Raw genomic sequence first — 16,935 nt, 5'->3', positions numbered from 1 at the left:
AAAAAATTATAGAATTTTAAAAAATAAATAAAATTATAATTCTCAATCCATAAGGTTATTTTAGTTAATTCTCTACAAAAAATAATGAAAATCTAACGAATTAGTTTAATTATTAGACGGTCGTTAGAATTAAAGGGTATTGATAATTTTTTAAAAAACAAAGGAATATTCATAATTATGTCAAATTTCAAGAAAGATAATTATAATTTACCCTATATATCCTTCTTTTTAAGCCTGAAGAACTTATCTTGGAAATGACATCGATCAAAACGTTTTATGTATAAACAAAACTTCAACACCATACTTTGGAGTTTTCCAATATTAATACAGAAAGAAATTGACTTGGCTCAATGTGCCTTTTTCCCAGAAGTTAGACAGAGAGTGAATTCATCAGAAAACGTTGAAACCTTCTGACTCAAGTTTGAACTGAAAACTAAGTAGTTTTTTAGCAGTGCCTCTCAAATCAGAGTCAAGGAAGTAATGCAGCAACTTCTATTTCTAACTTTGAAAGGAAACAGGAAATGGAAATCCAGCACCAGATGATAACAATTTAGAACATTGTAAAGCTATAACAAACTGTCATCTATGGTATACGAACACGAGGATAGATACTAACATAACAGGCAAAAGCATGGTGTTTTGGACTAAACAAGTGTGCCTTCTATGACCATCTCTGTTTAACTGATACCTAAATAACTGCCGTGTAATAATTCAGGCAGTCTACCTATCAGGCTCAGAAGAAGGGAGGGCTGGGTAGCTACTCGTCATTCCTCTTGAACAAGAGGATTCATGTGAAGTAACATTTATGGGCAGAGCACTGCTCCTCTAATTTCTATTGATCTATGGCAGGAACATATCCCTATAGAATATTTACACAAGCATGTATTCTTATAGATATATTTAGTTGTTAATGCTGCATCACCATTTACCATGGACCTGTCTGTGTTCTTCTCAAGCACTGTCTTTTGGTCCCATTCTGCTGCTTCATCATCTCCAGGACCTGCCCATATCAAAAGTGAACTATGAGATGCTTTTGTTTGTATTTGGTGCAAACTTGAATGGTGATTGCATCATGTTCAAGGGATGGGTGTTTGGATCACCTGCTAGAATATTGCATAACAGATTACGAAATGTGTGAAAAAATAAGCAGAAAAATCAAACACAAGATACATAAATTTTGCGTGGTTCAGAAAATGCTCAGATGTCCAAGGTCGCTACTGGGACAAAATTCTGTACAATATATACTATCACATATCAACTACTGTAAAAATCACAACTTGCCTCTGGAAAAAAGTTGGATCCCTGATAATTTGGCCAAAGAGTAACAAATTGAGTCAGACCCTTTAAGCAAAACGTGGCCAGAGGGAATTCAAGGCTTTATTATTATCCTAGTTTGTACCTAGAGGAAGTGAAGTGTTTATTATTTTCTAGTTTGGACCCAAACCAAACCATAACACTCACTCTGTATCATACACTAAATTGACTCGTTCAACAACCTCTCTTCCTGGAAATCCAACTTGGCAAGGTTGGTCCCTTTCCCTTTGTTTCTTTTGCAATTGTTAACTGGTTGATGATGTGGCAGTTGTTTTCTTGAAGCAAATATGATCTAAAGAAGGATAGTGACTAGTCTAACCATCAAAAAATATTTTTTAAGTTATGGGGAATAGATGCTAATGAAGTAGAAGATATATTATTATATGCAGCCATTGAGAAATATTTCTTCCTGCCTTCTTGAACTCAAAGAAAATATCGAGGATCTTGATGGTAGAGACGATTTCAATTAGTGAATATCGGAAAAGAGAGTAAACCATTTGAAAAAATGCAAATACAACTACATGGGGAAGGCTAGACTAAACCATCAACGGAAGATTCAATAGAACAAATTCTCTGCAGAAATGATATGATAGCGAGGACATGTCAACTGCAAAAAAACTAGTTAGCCAAATGACTGGACACGGGATCCAACGACAGCTGGTTGCATCAGAGTAATATAGAACATAATTCATATTATTGGAGTATGCCAAGGATGTTTCAAATAGATACTGTAAAAGTTGTTTTTGAAGAGCTGAAGGTAGATGCAAGTGGCATACCTGATTCTTCTGCATTTCCATCATTTCGACCTGCAGAGCAGAAGAACAGCAAAAAGGTGTCACTTTCATGAACATATACAAGGTTGGGGTGGGGGTGGGGCGGGGTGGTGGTGGTGGTAATAACCTACCTGTTTCTTCCGCAATTCTTCGTGTTCCTCCTTTAGTTTTGCAACTTCTGCTTCCAATTCCATAGTGTATGCCTGGAAGAATCCAAAGACTAGTTATTACTATACATCATCTGAAAAGCAGTATTTCTGCAGAAAAATTATATTAAAACTTCACCACTGTAGCTGACAATTTAGTTTGTTTAGTGATTGCAGGCATAATACACGTTTAAGCCACTAAATTACCTTGTGACAAAGGAGACCTTTAAGCTTCAAGTGTAACTTGTCATAACTTTCATGTTTCGTCAAACTAGATTGCTATCACATTACCATTCTGCAGCATAAGACATCCAATTCCTTTATTGTAGTGTTTGGGGAATGTCCATGGATGATAAGATGGCACACTAGAGAGCAATCACATTACCATTCTGCAGCATACAACATCCAATTCTTTTTTGTGGATGATAAAATAGAATGTTTGAGAAGCAACCAGAAGATGGATATTGTTATCCTGTTTATCCCTCTATTTATGAAAGCCTGCTTTGTTATCTAGCTTGATATCCTTTTGTTTTAGTCTTCTACAATAACTAGAGGTTTATGTATGGCCTAATTACACCTGACAAGGCCACCAATAATATAAGAGATATTTTTACTTTGCATCGTAATGGTTAATCAAATAGCATAGTGGCAGTTCTCCTGATATGTAACAAGGTGCCATGGACACACAACTACTGTTTGAGGCAGAAATGGATGGAAAGAGTGATATCAGTCAATTTTGAATATATGTAATACATGAATAATCCCGGTCCTTCACATCGCTCTGTCATTTTCTCTCTTCTCTGTGGGCTGAGTCCTATAAATTGGTTTATTATTCTGGTATTCATCAGGTGACAAGCAGAAAATGGTGCGCAGTAAAGTCTATTTGGTATGGTATGAGGCAGCAAATCTGTATAGAAACTCAACTGGCAAAGCCACTTCAATGCATGGAAAAAGAACTGAAAAAAAATATTTTGAGTAAAACCAATCAAATAAAAGGTGAACAGATTGATACATAAACTTTTGAAGGAAAATATCAATTGAAGAAAATGTGACAAAACTCAAAAGTTAGGAGAATCACAGGGATGAGAGGATTATCATAACTTATTAAAAAGGAAATGTTAAGATTTCTTAGTTAAAGTGATAAAAGGTACTTTCTATATATAATAATATGGTTAGCCGAAGAAACAAAGTAGCACTGCAAAATAGAAAGCATCCAGAGAACAAATATCGTAAAATACAGCACCAGTTTGTAGTTTCAGAAGTTTTGACACAAATTGCTAATGGATAAACCTCATTGCATTATATTATGGATGGATAAGGACAGAGTATTGCCTGTTCAGTTACTGCATGAATCATTTCTAGCATCTTCAACAAACCCAAACTAATGATCAATCATGAGCAAGAAATTGAAATAATCACTAGCTTAATAATATGCATTTTGAAGCTCCTGTATGGAGTTATACCTATGGCATTCAACTTCTCAAGGCAAATGAAAACAATAGGGGAAGGCTAGTTAGAAGAGGTAAGCATATTTTACATCCTCAAAGACGCAATTATGGACAAACAAGGAAAACATTATTAGGAAGGTAGACTGAAAGCTGAAAAAGCAACTTTAGCTGAATAGACTGGAATGGAAGTGGCAGGAGAAAGAATAAGAGATTATCTAGATCCCAATTGTCAGAAAATCCAAACAGCACTGTAGAGCAAAGTTAAATAGAAAACAAATTACTAAAAGCACTTTTACTTTTAACTTAATCTTTTATATTGTTTCCAAAGTTAAAAGCCTACCGGACCAGAAATTATGAGCAAACAAGGCAACTACGTAGAAGCAATAATAGGACTTATTTCCTTCAGAAACTTCAAGCAACCAAGTTTTTTTACCTGCTTACGAGCCCGTGATCTTGCAGCTGACTCTCTGTTTTTAATCATCCTCCTCTGCCTCCTTTCGACTACCTTCTCCAGTGCAGCACTTTTCCTACCGCGTAAACCACCATTAAAAACATAAGGGACTGGCGAGACTGAAGATGTATCTCCATTACTCTTAGTGAGCCCATCTGATGCTGGAGATCCTACCGCAACATTAGCTCCTAAACCAACCATTCCTAGTCCTCCACCCTGTAGGGCTGCATTTTGAACCATACTATTGTTCATTGCCGGATCAGAAATCCCAACAATTCCACCCATAATCCGAGGACTACCCAACTGACCACTGCTTGGAATTCCCATAGGAGCACCATATGCCAAGGCAGACTGTTTAGGAAGGATTCGTTGCTGTTTTAGTTGTTCTTGCTGCATCGGGAGATTCTCCAGGTGCTGGGCAGCAGACCTGACCCCATTTATGTTCAATGGTAAATTACCAGCCGATTGCATAGCAACCTGATTATTACTTTCAGGAAACCTACCACTAACCAAACCTGAATTCCTACTAGCCTCATGCTGCTGGTTTCCAAATCCAAGACCAGAGGTACTCACAGCGTTCGACGAATCACCAAAAAATCCAACATTATTAGGCTTGGAAGCTAATTGTGCTTCCTCCCTCACAACCCCAGCCCGCACCAAGAACTCCTCAAGTGTAACCTCCCCCAGTGTCGGTTGCCTCTGGGGCACACCGAAACCACTCATGCTGCCACTGGAGTCCTTCCCCCCAACATACTCCTTTGACATATCCCGCCAGACCTCGTCAACCGTTTTCTGGCTCAGTGTCCGAGGAAGTGTCAATGATCCCTGCCTCTGCAAATATCCATTGCCATTCCCTTCTTGACCAGCATTACCATAAGTGGCCCCAAAGTTCTGACTTTCCTCAGCACTCCATATATTCTTCAACAACTCATCCATGTTCATTGACCCAAAATCCTTCCCACTTCCCCCAACTGTATTCTGAAACTCCTCAAAAGTCAATGAATAGACTGAGGACTGCCGTACCAAAGGGAGACTGCCCGGCGGCCGTCCACCACCACCACCATCTGCTGGCGGGTTGTTTCCAAAACTCTTGAAATTTAAATTACTCCCCATTTCCGTAAACTTCCTGTAGATATGTATCAAGAAAATCCAAATCCTCGTTCTTTATAATCACCAAATAAGCTGAAAATCAATTGTTAATCACCCGTTTTCGCTCCCTCTACAAACACACCAAGAAATGGATGTAAAAACGTACACATACGACCAGATTTATAGCTACAATCAAGCTCGGGCAAAAAATATTAGAAAGAAACCATAGAAAATCAGCCCTACACGGAAACCTCACCAAGTCTTAAACCATGAAATCCAAACTATACTGCCAATTATACTTCACTACCACAATTTCTTTCACACGATACAATTATCAGCAGAATCTGCGTGCTTACTACATCCTAACATTAACCCGAGCCAAGAATTTCAACGCGAAGTAAACACAAACAACTGATTTAACTCAACCCAAAACAGCAAAAATAAAGCAGAAAACTAAATTGGAAAGCAAATGCAAACTGAGCCCACATGAACTTATCCTTAAACTGATCAAGCAAAATGTGGGGAGAAAGGAAACAGCTGAAAAGGCATCGAGAAACTAACCACAACTGATTAATTCTCCAAAAACGACAAACAAGAAGTGAAAAATGAGACAAACATGTAGAGATAACACCGCAGACAAAAATTTCCTGAACCCAAGAAAGACGGAAAAATGGAGAAATATTTTTTTACCAAGATTTTCTTTTCTGGGCTCTCGCCATGTGTCTAATTATGGACTTTTGAAATTGGGATGAATATATATATATACACACACACACATATATGGGATGATAAAGATTATGGGATGTGGGTCTCGTTACGCTGAATCGTGGCCCAATCGTAGTTCTTGTGAAGTAGGAAGGTTTGGTGTGATCACTAGCCAATGGCCAGAAGCGAAGTGGGCTAATCTCTGCCGCCCACGTACAGGGAGAATAAACGGTTGATCTTGATTGGACGTTGTGTTTGTCGTTTAGTAGGTGTATTTTGCATTTTGCACCCTCTAAAATGGGGTGCTTGGAGATTTACACCCTGAAAATTTCAAAATTGACACTTTTCTCCATTATGATGAATAAAATTTATATTGTGTTCGGATCCATGCAATTGAGGGTAGTGATCTCAAATATTTAATAATAAATTTTGTCTCTTGTGCAGTACATATTAATTTTAATTTTTTTTTATATATAATTATTTGAAATTCTTTTCTTAAATCTTTCTTTGAAATTTAAATCCTCCCAATCAAATACGCTTCATTAGGGGGTGTTCGTATATATAAAATATAAACACTTATCAATTTATTGATAAAAACGATCTGAAAATAGATTTTTTATTTTTTATTTTATGTTTATTTAATTATTTAAATTAAATTGATTTAAATCAAAATTTACAAACAACTCCCACCAATTTCTGAAATTTATTGGTAAAAATTAAGTTGTTTTTGCGAGCACTCCAACTTGATCTTTTTTGCACTTGTAATTTATATTTTCACACACTTTTCACAGAGAAGGTCAAAATTATTGAAAAAACCCGATTAATATAATCCACCAAAATGCAAAAGTAATATATAAAATTCAAAGCTAATACAATTAATTTTAGGGATAATTACATCTACACCCTTGACCTATGATTTATTTACATATATATTTATCAGAAATGTCAACATCGTTTACACAAATTATTTTTTAAGAATTACAAGTACACCCTCCAAAATATCAACATCATTACACATACTATTCCTTTTTTTTTTTTTTTACTACTAAAGGTAATTTTTGTAATTACAAAAGAATATGGATGATTTTTGTAAATATATCATAAATCAAGGATATAAATATAATTATCTCTTATTTTATCGAATAAAAAGTACGGGGAAAAAAGCTAATAATTACACTTTTTCAACTCTCAATTAAAGTGAGCCGCCTCCACATTTATGTAACTTATGAAAGCTTCTGCCGACACAACTTGGGCTGTAGTTGGGCCTCAAGCATTGGTGAAGCCCAAACATAAAATTGACTGGGCTGGGCCCACATATTAATTAGAAAACAAAAATAAAAGCCCATGGCCTTTTTATTTTGGAAAAAGAAAAAAGGGAAAAACGAAAATGAAGAAGAAAAAGAAGCAGAAAAGGCTGCAAATGATTTGGGTACAGACGAATATGTCATTGTTAAAAATTTAAATTTATTTGAATTATTATTGAGTTTTAAAAATTGAATTTGAATTTGAATTTGATTATTAATTTAATTGAATTGTAATTGGATTAAATATGACTCGAACTCGAATAATTTAATATTTTTAAGTATATTTTTCTATTTTTACACTAATTGAATTTAGCTTTAGTCGAGTCTGAAAGTTTATCGTTTAAAAAAAATTATTTAAATTTGATTGTTAAATTTAATAAATCGAGTTCAAAAAGAGTCTTTATTGATGTATTTCAATTAGGTATACTAGAGTTTCAGTACATACAACTTTGGTAAAAATGATACTTTTCGCCCCATAACTTAAGGCTTTTTCACTTTTGGTTTCATTGTTGCGGAATTCTTACTCTGGGTCGTGCAACTATAAAAAAAAATAGTACTTTTGGTCCGTGGCACATTTTTGTTAGATATTTAAAGAAAAATGCCATGCGGTCGTTAAGTGCATGGGACCCAAAAAATGCTACTTTTTGAAAGTTACGGGATTAAAAGTGATAATTTCGTAACATATTAGACAAAAAGTGTAAAAGCTCTAACAACTCTTCGGTTAAAATATATAACAAAAATGTGTTATGGGACCAAAAATGCTAATTTTTTAGAAATTACGAGATTAAAAGTGAGAATCTCGTAATCAATAGAACCAAAAATAAAAAAATTCTAAATTACGGGATGAAAAGTTACATTCCTCCTTAATTTGGTGCAATTGTACAAAAATTTTCTGTGATTTGAAAAATTATATCTAACATTTTTTAAGTCTTCTTCTATCTAACACATGAATAAATCTGTCAATCAAAATTCACAGATTTTGCTGATATTAACAAAAAATTCAGATAAAAATTTATATTTACTTCCGATTGTCTTATTACGAATTTATTATAAATCAAATAAATCTTTTTATCATTAAATTACCATCATACGTTTTTGCATATTAATGTACGCAATGAGGTATATTTTCACCATTATAAGAGTAGTTTAGTCTAAAAAATTTATTTGACCTATAATAAGTCGGTAATAAGTCAATCAAATGTAAATATTAATTTTTATATATTAATATACTAACATCATCATATATTTATCACATAAAATAAAGGGAAAAAATAACGGTTGCAATTATTATTAGCGAGACCAAGAAGATCCGGTCCCCTATCTTTTATCGTACAATTCCAAACCATAAATACCCGTTCACCCAACATATGATATATAGCGTGACAATTCGTGAAGACCAGAGATATTTTGTTGGGCCCCTCATATTTTAAGACACTCCACATTCTGTCTTTTTGGAAGACACCTCGATGGTTTCAAAATAGAGATAACGTCTGATATAATTATACATAATTTTTTTATAATTTGAAAAATTATATTTAGTATTTTTAAAATTTATTTTCATTTAACAAATAAATTTTTCAGTTAGTCAAAATTCAATGAATTTGTTGATATGAACGACAAAATTGAATGAAAATTGATACTTACACTCGATTGACTTATTACTGACTTATTGCAGATCAAATATTTTTTTTTTCAAACTAAACTACCATTATAACGGTGAAAATATACCTCCTCATATGCAGTAATTTGTGAAGACGTATAAAGATAATTTAGTCATAAAAAAACTTATTTTACCTATTATAAGTTAGTACTAAGTTAATCGGGTGTAAATATAGATTTTTTTTTTATTTTTTTCATTAATATCAACAAATTTGGTGAATTTTGACTAAGGTATGAACTTATAAGCTAGATTGAAGTAAACCTCAAGGATGCTAAATATAATTTCGCAAATCATAAAGAGTTTACGTGTAATTAAACCAAACCTCATGAGAGGGGAATGTAATTATCCCTTAAAAATAAACTTTTTTTTTTTTTTAATATGAGATCTCATGTTCTTTTCTATGCGTGCGCATTGAGTGTGTGAGTGTTAAAAAAAAAAAAAAAAAAATTTACTTGACCATTCTACATATCATTGAACGCAGCATATCCGATTCGTATGGATAATTTATATTTTTATTATATTAATTTAATTAAATAAAAAAGTAAAACAGATAATTTATTTAACACAAGTAATTAAATAAATATAAATATATGAATTAAAAAAATATTTATGAAAAAATAAGTATAATAAGCGCATTTTAGAAAACTCACATTTTATCAACTATGATATAGTTATTGTATATATATTTCTTCAATAAATGGCACATATAATTGGTTGTTGTGGCATGTTGTATCTGTGTGCATATAATAAATAATTTTTTACGCTTTTTAAAATATATTATTCATAAAAAATAAAATATACAAATCAATACATCACATTTCAAAAGAAATAAAGAAGGGAAAACAACTTAAGGTTATTATCTACACAACAAAAAACTATTGTAGTAGTGTCACAAACTATCGTATATGAGTCAAAACAATTTTACTTTTTATATAGGGTAAATTACAGTGAGATCCTTTAAGTTAGGTTAAAATACACAAATATCCCATATTTTTTGTAAAATTATAACTACATCCTTGAAATTATAATTATAATTACATTTACACCCTTATTAAAAAACAAAACTCACAAAAATACCCGTTAGAAAATATCACACTAACATCTCTTTGGAGTTGTAACTGTAATTTGGTAACAGATAAGAAATGTTTCTGTAATTTGAAAAAATTTCAAAATTTCAGTATAATATAAATTTATATATATGTGTGTGTGTGTTTGTGTGTGTGTGTGTGGATAGATAATTAACTCCAAAATATCTTAGTTTCCTTCACTCACAACAGTGTGACCTATGAAAACGGAGATGACTGGAGCACAGATTGGCGGTCTGACACGTGTAAAGCAGAGACCACCTGGCACTCTTTTTCACCTTCTCACAACTTCAATAACACCAAACTCTTGCCAATACCATAATCCCAGAACCAATCTTCTCTTCTCCTCCTCCTAATATTCTTTTGATTTTTTTGTTGGGAGTTTGAAGGTTTTGGACAAGGGTTATGGAAGACTCGATGGGTTCATCTGGGCCGGCTGCAAGAATATCTGTTGAGCAAGAGGAGACTTCTACTCTCATGGTATATTACTCTTCTTTTGGAATTATGTTTGTAGTAGGAAAAGATGGAGTTTGTGATATGTGTCAATCTTTTTTAATTTGTTAATATGTGTGAAGTTAGGGTTCTTGGAACAACACTGCTGAGGAAATCATCAATCCAGAAAAGAATATATATATATATATATACATACTAATGTATTTGATCTTAAAAGGGATGACCGTCTTTGTCTGAATTTCTTTGATAATAATGAAATTTTAGGATCTTTTTATATTTCGTTTGGGGTTTCCATGTAATGTCATGTGGCTTGTGATCATAAGGTTACATTTCGATTGATGTATTTGAACTTAGAATTCGTCGGTGTTCAACAAAATATAATTCGAATTTAGAGTTTTAAACATTTGCAATCCTCTGAATTTAGGACTATCCAAGCAAATCCGAAGGATTTGTTATTAGGAACTTGAAATCCATCAATCCAAACGAGTCCGTTTTGTCATTTGTTAATGTTTGAGACTGAACTTATAAACTCTTCATGTTGTTGTGGATTTTGGAATTCTATATCTTATTTGAAACCATATTGAGCATGATGTAGCCGAGATCGGTCCATGGGAAACAATCTAAATACACTTTGATTGTTGTCTTAGTCTTGTTCTCGAAATACCCCCCACCCCAATGCTCATGTTGTGGGGTGTTATACATATGACATAATGTATTTACGAGGGCTAATATAAAAATACTGTTTCGTCTTCTAATTAATTGTATTAGTGTGGTTGTCGGTTCATAATTATGGTAATTCAGTAATTTGACAATACTATATCAGAAACGTGTAGTTTTCCTCTGGTCTTTGTTGGCAGTAAAAGGTTTTTTATGTGCTTTGATAGTTTTTCTTTCTCCATTGGAGCGATATACTGTTGCAAGAATGTTACCCTTGTCCTTCTGAACTCATGCGTTTTCGGTTCTTGATTAGTAGTTTATGTTTGTTCTCGCAATATGTATCTTGTACAAAGCTCTCCTGGTTCTATCTCAGGCAACAGAATCCGAGCCCATAGAGTGGACAGACGAGAAACACTGCTTGTTTCTCAAATCCATGGAATCTACATTCGTCAATCAGTTGTACAAATCAATAGATTTGTTTGGTTGGCACTCCCATAAAAACTGCCCATCTGGATTAAAACCATCGAAGCACAAGCTGACCAGCATTCGTGCTTCTTCTGGTCAGGTTGGATCTCTATTGCCTTCACTAACTTTTCACTGTTTCGTTCATGGTATTTACTCTTTTTCCATGCCAAATTCTAGACTATATATGTCTAGAATCGTGAATTTCCCATATTCTGATTAGCGACCCTTTACCTACATATGCAGTTCAAGGTTCTTCGTGATGGTTGTTGGTCTAAAATTGACTTCAGAAGAGACGAACCTAAAGTCAACCAAGAAGAGGAGTCTAAAGTCCCACTGAGAAATTCCTGGATCCAGCGTTTTGGGACTTCACAGACAGAGGGAATCAGAAACCGTCCGGCTTCCTGTGTCGAAGCTCCTTCCGCAACTACTGATACTCATGCTGCCAATAACTTTCATCTATGGAGGCAAGGCTCCCTAGGTGGCAATGCAGGTATTACATTTCGCTATCGTTTTCTAATGTCACATGAGAAAAACAAAATAAAATGGACGGAATCTTTCATCCTCTGAGTTCAGCCTTTGTTCTAAAAGCTGAATGTTGGCTGCACCTGTTGAGAAAGTCGAAATTTCTGTTAGAAGAATTTGTAGGTTTCTATTATGACCCCCATTGTTTTCAATCAGAGGTGATGGATCAGAACTTTAATGATGAAGCTCTTGAAGAAGAGAAGTCTGGCAAGATACATGACATGAAGAAGAAGAGAACTAAGGATAAAAGTTCGGGCAATGATCAAGTAAATAACTTGTTATTTTTGCGTCTGTCTGTTTGAATCTTATAATACACATTCATCTACCAGCAACAGGCTGATCTTATAGGACTCTGAATTTTTTAGGTTGTCCCTTTCGGCAATATTGTTCAAGTGAATGATGTTGGTGGAGACCCTGTCAATGTACTGCCTAAAGATTGACGTCCTGTGTATCTCAGACAGACGAAGATCCCTGATGTAAGCATGAGATATTTGAGGCGTATTAATGCAAAATACTCTGACTTGTGACTTTATATCAAATGTTGAAGAGAGTCGTGGAAACGGTATATGGAGGGAAAGATGCTGGATATCACCGCACGCCCTAGATGGATTATTGGTGTGATCGGCTATAGAAATTTCCCGTGATCAGCCAAGAAGAAAGAACAAGCGGCTCGGTAAACTAGCCAAGAGCCTGCACATTAGTTTGGTTTCTATTTAGAAGGAACTTCATCGCTTTCTGCTGGGCATATTGTTTCCATTCTTAACTGTAACAGAATGACTTCGGGACTAGAAATTAGATGTTTTGTGCAGATTGAACTACTCAAACAGGAGGAACGGGGAAATTGCACTTCTAGTCTCAGATAATAGGGTGAGTTGCACTTTTGGTCCTATACTTTACGGACTTAGCATATTTAGTCCCATATAATAAATATTATAGCATTTTTTATCTCATAGGATAAACTTGTAGCACATTTGGTCCCATAGTTTACGGGCTTAGCATATTTAGTCCTATATAATAAATATTGTAGTATTTTTGGTTTCATAGGATAAAAAAATGGCTATGGTTGCGCAGGATATAAAGTTGTTTATATCCTATGGGATTAAATGTCCTACTATTATATTTACTATGGGACTAAATGTGCTACAAGTTTATCCTATAGAATCAAAAATGCTATATTATTGATTATATGGGACAAAACATGTTATGCCCGTAAACTATGGGTAGTTTACAAAAATACAACGCATCCTTGATGCGCGACAAAAATGCAATTTTCCCCGAGGAGGAACTATCTATATTTTGAGCTAATATCTTTTCGTTTTTCTCTACTTTAGTTTAATTAATTTATATATCTGGTCAATCTATATTTGTAGATTGATCCAACTAATTGGTCAATGACCCAGTAAATTGTTTGGTTCGATTACTAAATATTTTTTGGGACCTATTTATAAAAAATTGGAACTTTGAAACTTGGTCTAGATAGGCTGTTATTTATAGTTATATTAATATAAAAAGAAATTTTTTTCCATTACTCACAAACAGCGCGGTTAATAAAAATATTGCACCAATTTTTTTGTTAAATTACTCAATTTTTTAAAATTTTATATTAATTGATAAATTATTATTTTTTCTTTTTATTAATGTAATGTATTAATTTATATATATTTTTTATTTATAATATAGTTTAAACGCGTGAAGTTATTGTATGCACGTGAGAACGACGTGTCACAATGGCTATTATATTATAAAGAGAAGAGGGTTTATAAAGTGGTTATTTTGATGCCGTTACACCAAATTATTTTAGTATCAAAAACACCATTTAACTTTCGGACTCATGTTAAAATAATAATACAGTCAAGTTCTTTAGAAAATTAATTTCATGCAATTACATGTTAAGTTACTCTCGTTTTGTTTAAGCTTATTCTTAATTGAACTTGAAATAACATATCAGTATTTGTTTTGCATATATATATAGTCATCTTTATCAATATAACATGTATTGTATAAAGTGTTAATTTTTAATTTAATTTGAGTAAAATACGTATCGATAATTAATATACTAAAAAGGAGTTGCCGCACAGTGTTTGTATATAAGGTTGTAAGTCAATAATAAATTTTTAATATGAAAGAACAAATTATGAGTTCGGTTCGATTTTTTGGTCACTGTTTGGTGATCGAGTCGAACCAAATAATCGATTTTTTAAATAAAATATATTATTATATATATTATATTTATATATTAATATAAATAGAATTAGAATAGAGAGTCAGACTAAGAGAAAGAAAAGAAAAGAAAGAACCAGCGGAAGAAAGAAAAGAACGCAGGCGCAGCAGCAGAACAGAAACGACAACGCCGAGCCGACGGGCGACCTCCTCCACTCTCCAACCGGCGGCAGAGCTCTCTCCACCAGTTTTTTCAATAGGTAGGTACTTTGCTCTATTATAAAGAAAAGAAAACTCAAAAAATTTAAGTTACAATTTTTACTTTGAAAGTATTTGATGAAATGACTAAGTTAAAAATATGTGACTTCTTGCCTAAATTGAAAGTGTTTTGTGAGGATTAACAACACATTGGCCTCTAGTTTATAATGTTGCTAATTATATTTAATTTTGGTATTTTGTTATTTGTATTTTTAGATAAAATTTTAAAAAGTATCACAATTATTTTTATATATAAACGGGTTTTTCGGTTTTTTAACCTGCAAGAATTTTTATCGGTTTTTAAATGATTCGGTTGATTTCCGGTTTTTAGAAACCTGAACCGAAAATTTCGGAAAATTCCCGAAAATTCGGTTCTGAAATGCACAGGCCTACTTGTCAGTCCTGTATTTCTCACTACACACCCCCACCCTCAACCGCCGTCGCCGCCAACATCACCGTCACCGTCGTTGCCATCGCCCGGTTCCTTCTCTTTCAATTTCAACACGGTACACGTAGGGATTAAAGGAGCTCTAACTGTTGATTGGTTTACCTGATCTGTTTTATTTAAACTTTCATGAGGTCTGACAGCCATCACTAGCGCCACTTGTCTGCGTATGATATTCACTTATTCAATTTTCAGAAATTAGGGCTCCTTATTCGCCGCATTATACAGAATGTCCGAGACGCCAGAACTCTTCTCTCAATTCGACATCTCAAACCATGTGAGTATGTGTTTTTTCTCCAATTAGTGTGTTTCTGTGTGTGAAAATTCAATTTCAACTTCTGTGTGAATGTATCTGTGCCAATATGTTTGTGGCACAGGAAAAGGAGAAACTGGTTGGGGAAATGATCCGCTATATCCTGTTCAAGACTGAGAAAAATTCAGGGTGTCCAATAAGAAGGGAAGAATTGACTCAGTTGATTACTGGTAAAGGGTACAAACAGAGAAATTTGCCCGCTCAAGCTCTCATCGATTTTTGGCTATGAAATGAAAGAACTTCAGCGGTCTCGGGCTTCTGTTTCAGTTAATCCAGGGCGTGCCTCGCAATCACAGCAATGTGAGCTTTTTTATTTGATTAAAGAATGTTTATGCAGACAAGTGTTTTGTTGGATAGTGAGAATGCAATGGGATGTCGTGTGATGCTTTAATTTGTTTATTTGCGAGGTAGGTCTTCGAGTTTGTAGGGATTAAAAATATCAACTTTGGGCTTATAAAATTAACCAAATTTTATGTTATAAGTTTCATGTTATAAAATATGAGAGCTTCCTCTTTTGCTGTTGGTGAAGTTTCTGACCTTTTTTTTTGTTTGTTTGATAAAAGATTGGCATTATTTATATTTGGAGGTCAGAGGTGACCAAGAAAAGTAATGAAATTTGGGATGTGGGGAAAAGCCTTAGTAGCATCAGGAATTATCTTTTTCTTAGTCCTTATTTAGGAAAAAGTAGTAGACTGAAAGAAGTAGGTATTTCTTCTAGGAAGCATATTAAACGTATTTTCTTTAATGTTGCTTTTACATCTGATGTATTTTGTTTTTATTGATTTGAAGTAGTTAGATTATTGTTATTGTCTCTTGTCCAGAAAAGGTGATTATTAGTATGTTCTTAGGGACTTCATTGAATTTAATTATTAAAAATATTGTTTTGTCTTATCTTGGCTTTGTGTAATGCAGATATCTTCAGAAAGAAAAAGTCAACGGCCCTGAAGGAAGTTCTGTATATTATGAGCTTGCTGAGAGGGCTCTAGATGGAACGATTAATGACAGAATCAAACAATATGTATCCCAGGTATAGATTACTAAGTTTCTTATTCTATTGGGTGTCTGTTGGATCCTTTTTTCATCTGGCACTCAGTTTTTAGTTAAGACAGTGCAAAACTGGATCTCCCCTATAATTTCAAAGATACAAGTGTGGGTTGGAAGATGCAGTTTAGTATCATTGTCCAAAAAGAGAAAATATTCACCAACTAGACTTGCTAGTTGGTGAATATTGTTAATTTCCAATATCCTCTGGCATTGTTGCATCTAAACTCCATGATTTTGGCATCCTACACAGAAAATTAATACTAACTGATTTACCCTCTTACTTCAATAGTTATCCAATTAATTTGTATTGACTGTCAACATTAGTGTTCTAAATAATGCTGTTTTCATTGCAGATTGTGCAAAAAGATGTCACCTCATTTGATGCTGATTAACTTTCTTTTTGGTGGGATTGTTTTTCTACAAGTTCACCTACCTAAAGAAGAGATCTTTGTCTATATTCTCAAACCAATCCACAATTGCTCTAATGTTAGCCAGTTTCAGAAACCGTGTAGTTAATGAAGGACTTGTTTTGTTATTAATCACCTCAGGAGATTTCCAGTTAAATTGTTTATATGATGTAGCCATTTGGAGTTGAAGCCTGTTTATGCTTGATAGAACTGTAATCTTTTCACTAGGTTAAATT

The 16,935-nt window shown here is 33.8% G+C and overlaps 3 protein-coding genes across 11 annotated transcripts; 2 read left to right on the top strand and 1 right to left on the bottom strand.

The window, feature by feature from the left end:
* Positions 1-522: 522 nt before the first annotated feature.
* LOC105166264 (ABSCISIC ACID-INSENSITIVE 5-like protein 5) lies at positions 523-6,051 on the bottom strand. Of its 4 annotated transcripts, none has more exons than XM_011085567.3 (5): positions 5,912-6,051; positions 4,115-5,351; positions 2,219-2,290; positions 2,091-2,120; positions 523-1,000 (listed from the first exon to the last, which is right to left on the bottom strand). In XM_011085567.3, the coding sequence occupies exons 2-5, from the start codon at positions 5,243-5,245 to the stop codon at positions 926-928; spliced, it is 1,308 nt and encodes a 435-aa protein (XP_011083869.1). In that variant the 5' UTR covers positions 5,246-5,351; positions 5,912-6,051; the 3' UTR covers positions 523-925. The 4 variants fall into 4 exon arrangements, 3 of the variants coding, with proteins under 3 accessions (XP_011083869.1, XP_011083870.1, XP_088738826.1); XM_011085568.3 differs by having other exon boundaries at positions 5,783-5,924; XR_002287446.2 differs by lacking the exon at positions 5,912-6,051 and adding an exon at positions 2,441-2,528 and having other exon boundaries at positions 964-1,000; positions 4,115-5,776.
* A 4,120-nt stretch (positions 6,052-10,171) lies between these two features.
* LOC105166263 (cold-regulated protein 27) lies at positions 10,172-16,888 on the top strand. 6 transcript variants are annotated; one of them, XM_088882898.1, is made up of 10 exons: positions 10,172-10,455; positions 11,459-11,650; positions 11,794-12,040; positions 12,229-12,338; positions 12,438-14,492; positions 14,822-14,996; positions 15,131-15,212; positions 15,313-15,548; positions 16,161-16,275; positions 16,646-16,888. In XM_088882898.1, the coding sequence occupies exons 1-5, from the start codon at positions 10,381-10,383 to the stop codon at positions 12,510-12,512; spliced, it is 699 nt and encodes a 232-aa protein (XP_088739024.1). In that variant the 5' UTR covers positions 10,172-10,380; the 3' UTR covers positions 12,513-14,492; positions 14,822-14,996; positions 15,131-15,212; positions 15,313-15,548; positions 16,161-16,275; positions 16,646-16,888. The 6 variants fall into 6 exon arrangements, with proteins under 6 accessions (XP_088739024.1, XP_088739026.1, XP_088739023.1 ...); XM_088882900.1 differs by having other exon boundaries at positions 15,131-15,216; XM_088882897.1 differs by lacking the exon at positions 14,822-14,996.
* LOC148787515 (uncharacterized) lies at positions 15,165-16,684 on the top strand. The gene is made up of 4 exons (XM_088882394.1): positions 15,165-15,212; positions 15,313-15,425; positions 16,161-16,275; positions 16,646-16,684. The coding sequence occupies exons 1-4, from the start codon at positions 15,165-15,167 to the stop codon at positions 16,682-16,684; spliced, it is 315 nt and encodes a 104-aa protein (XP_088738520.1).
* Positions 16,889-16,935: the final 47 nt, after the last annotated feature.

This window comes from Sesamum indicum, linkage group LG7, assembly GCF_026168435.1.
Source record: "Sesamum indicum cultivar Baizhima isolate 11 linkage group LG7, ASM2616843v1, whole genome shotgun sequence".
NCBI classification, from domain to species: Eukaryota; Viridiplantae; Streptophyta; class Magnoliopsida; order Lamiales; family Pedaliaceae; genus Sesamum; species Sesamum indicum.
Note: the sequence above shows the minus strand (reverse complement) of the source record. Positions and strands in the feature narration are given on the sequence as shown.

Bases quoted from the DNA above. Each gene is read 5' to 3' on its own strand.
- LOC105166264 (XM_011085567.3), bottom strand. From the start codon at position 5,245: ATGGGGAGTAATTTAAATTTCAAGAGTTTTGGAAACAACCCGCCAGCA. The intron at 2,291-4,114 runs GTAAAAAAACTT...GGATTCTTCCAG, and splicing joins GATCACGGGCTCGTAAGCAG to GCATACACTATGGAATTGGA. The intron at 2,121-2,218 runs GTAGGTTATTAC...TCTGCTCTGCAG, and splicing joins AAGAATTGCGGAAGAAACAG to GTCGAAATGATGGAAATGCA.
- LOC105166263 (XM_088882897.1), top strand. From the start codon at position 10,381: ATGGAAGACTCGATGGGTTCATCTGGGCCGGCTGCAAGAATATCTGTT. The intron at 10,456-11,458 runs GTATATTACTCT...GTTCTATCTCAG, and splicing joins AGGAGACTTCTACTCTCATG to GCAACAGAATCCGAGCCCAT. The intron at 12,339-12,437 runs GTAAATAACTTG...TGAATTTTTTAG, and splicing joins AAAGTTCGGGCAATGATCAA to GTTGTCCCTTTCGGCAATAT.
- LOC148787515 (XM_088882394.1), top strand. From the start codon at position 15,165: ATGTCCGAGACGCCAGAACTCTTCTCTCAATTCGACATCTCAAACCAT. The intron at 15,213-15,312 runs GTGAGTATGTGT...TTTGTGGCACAG, and splicing joins AATTCGACATCTCAAACCAT to GAAAAGGAGAAACTGGTTGG. The intron at 15,426-16,160 runs GTACAAACAGAG...TGTGTAATGCAG, and splicing joins CAGTTGATTACTGGTAAAGG to ATATCTTCAGAAAGAAAAAG.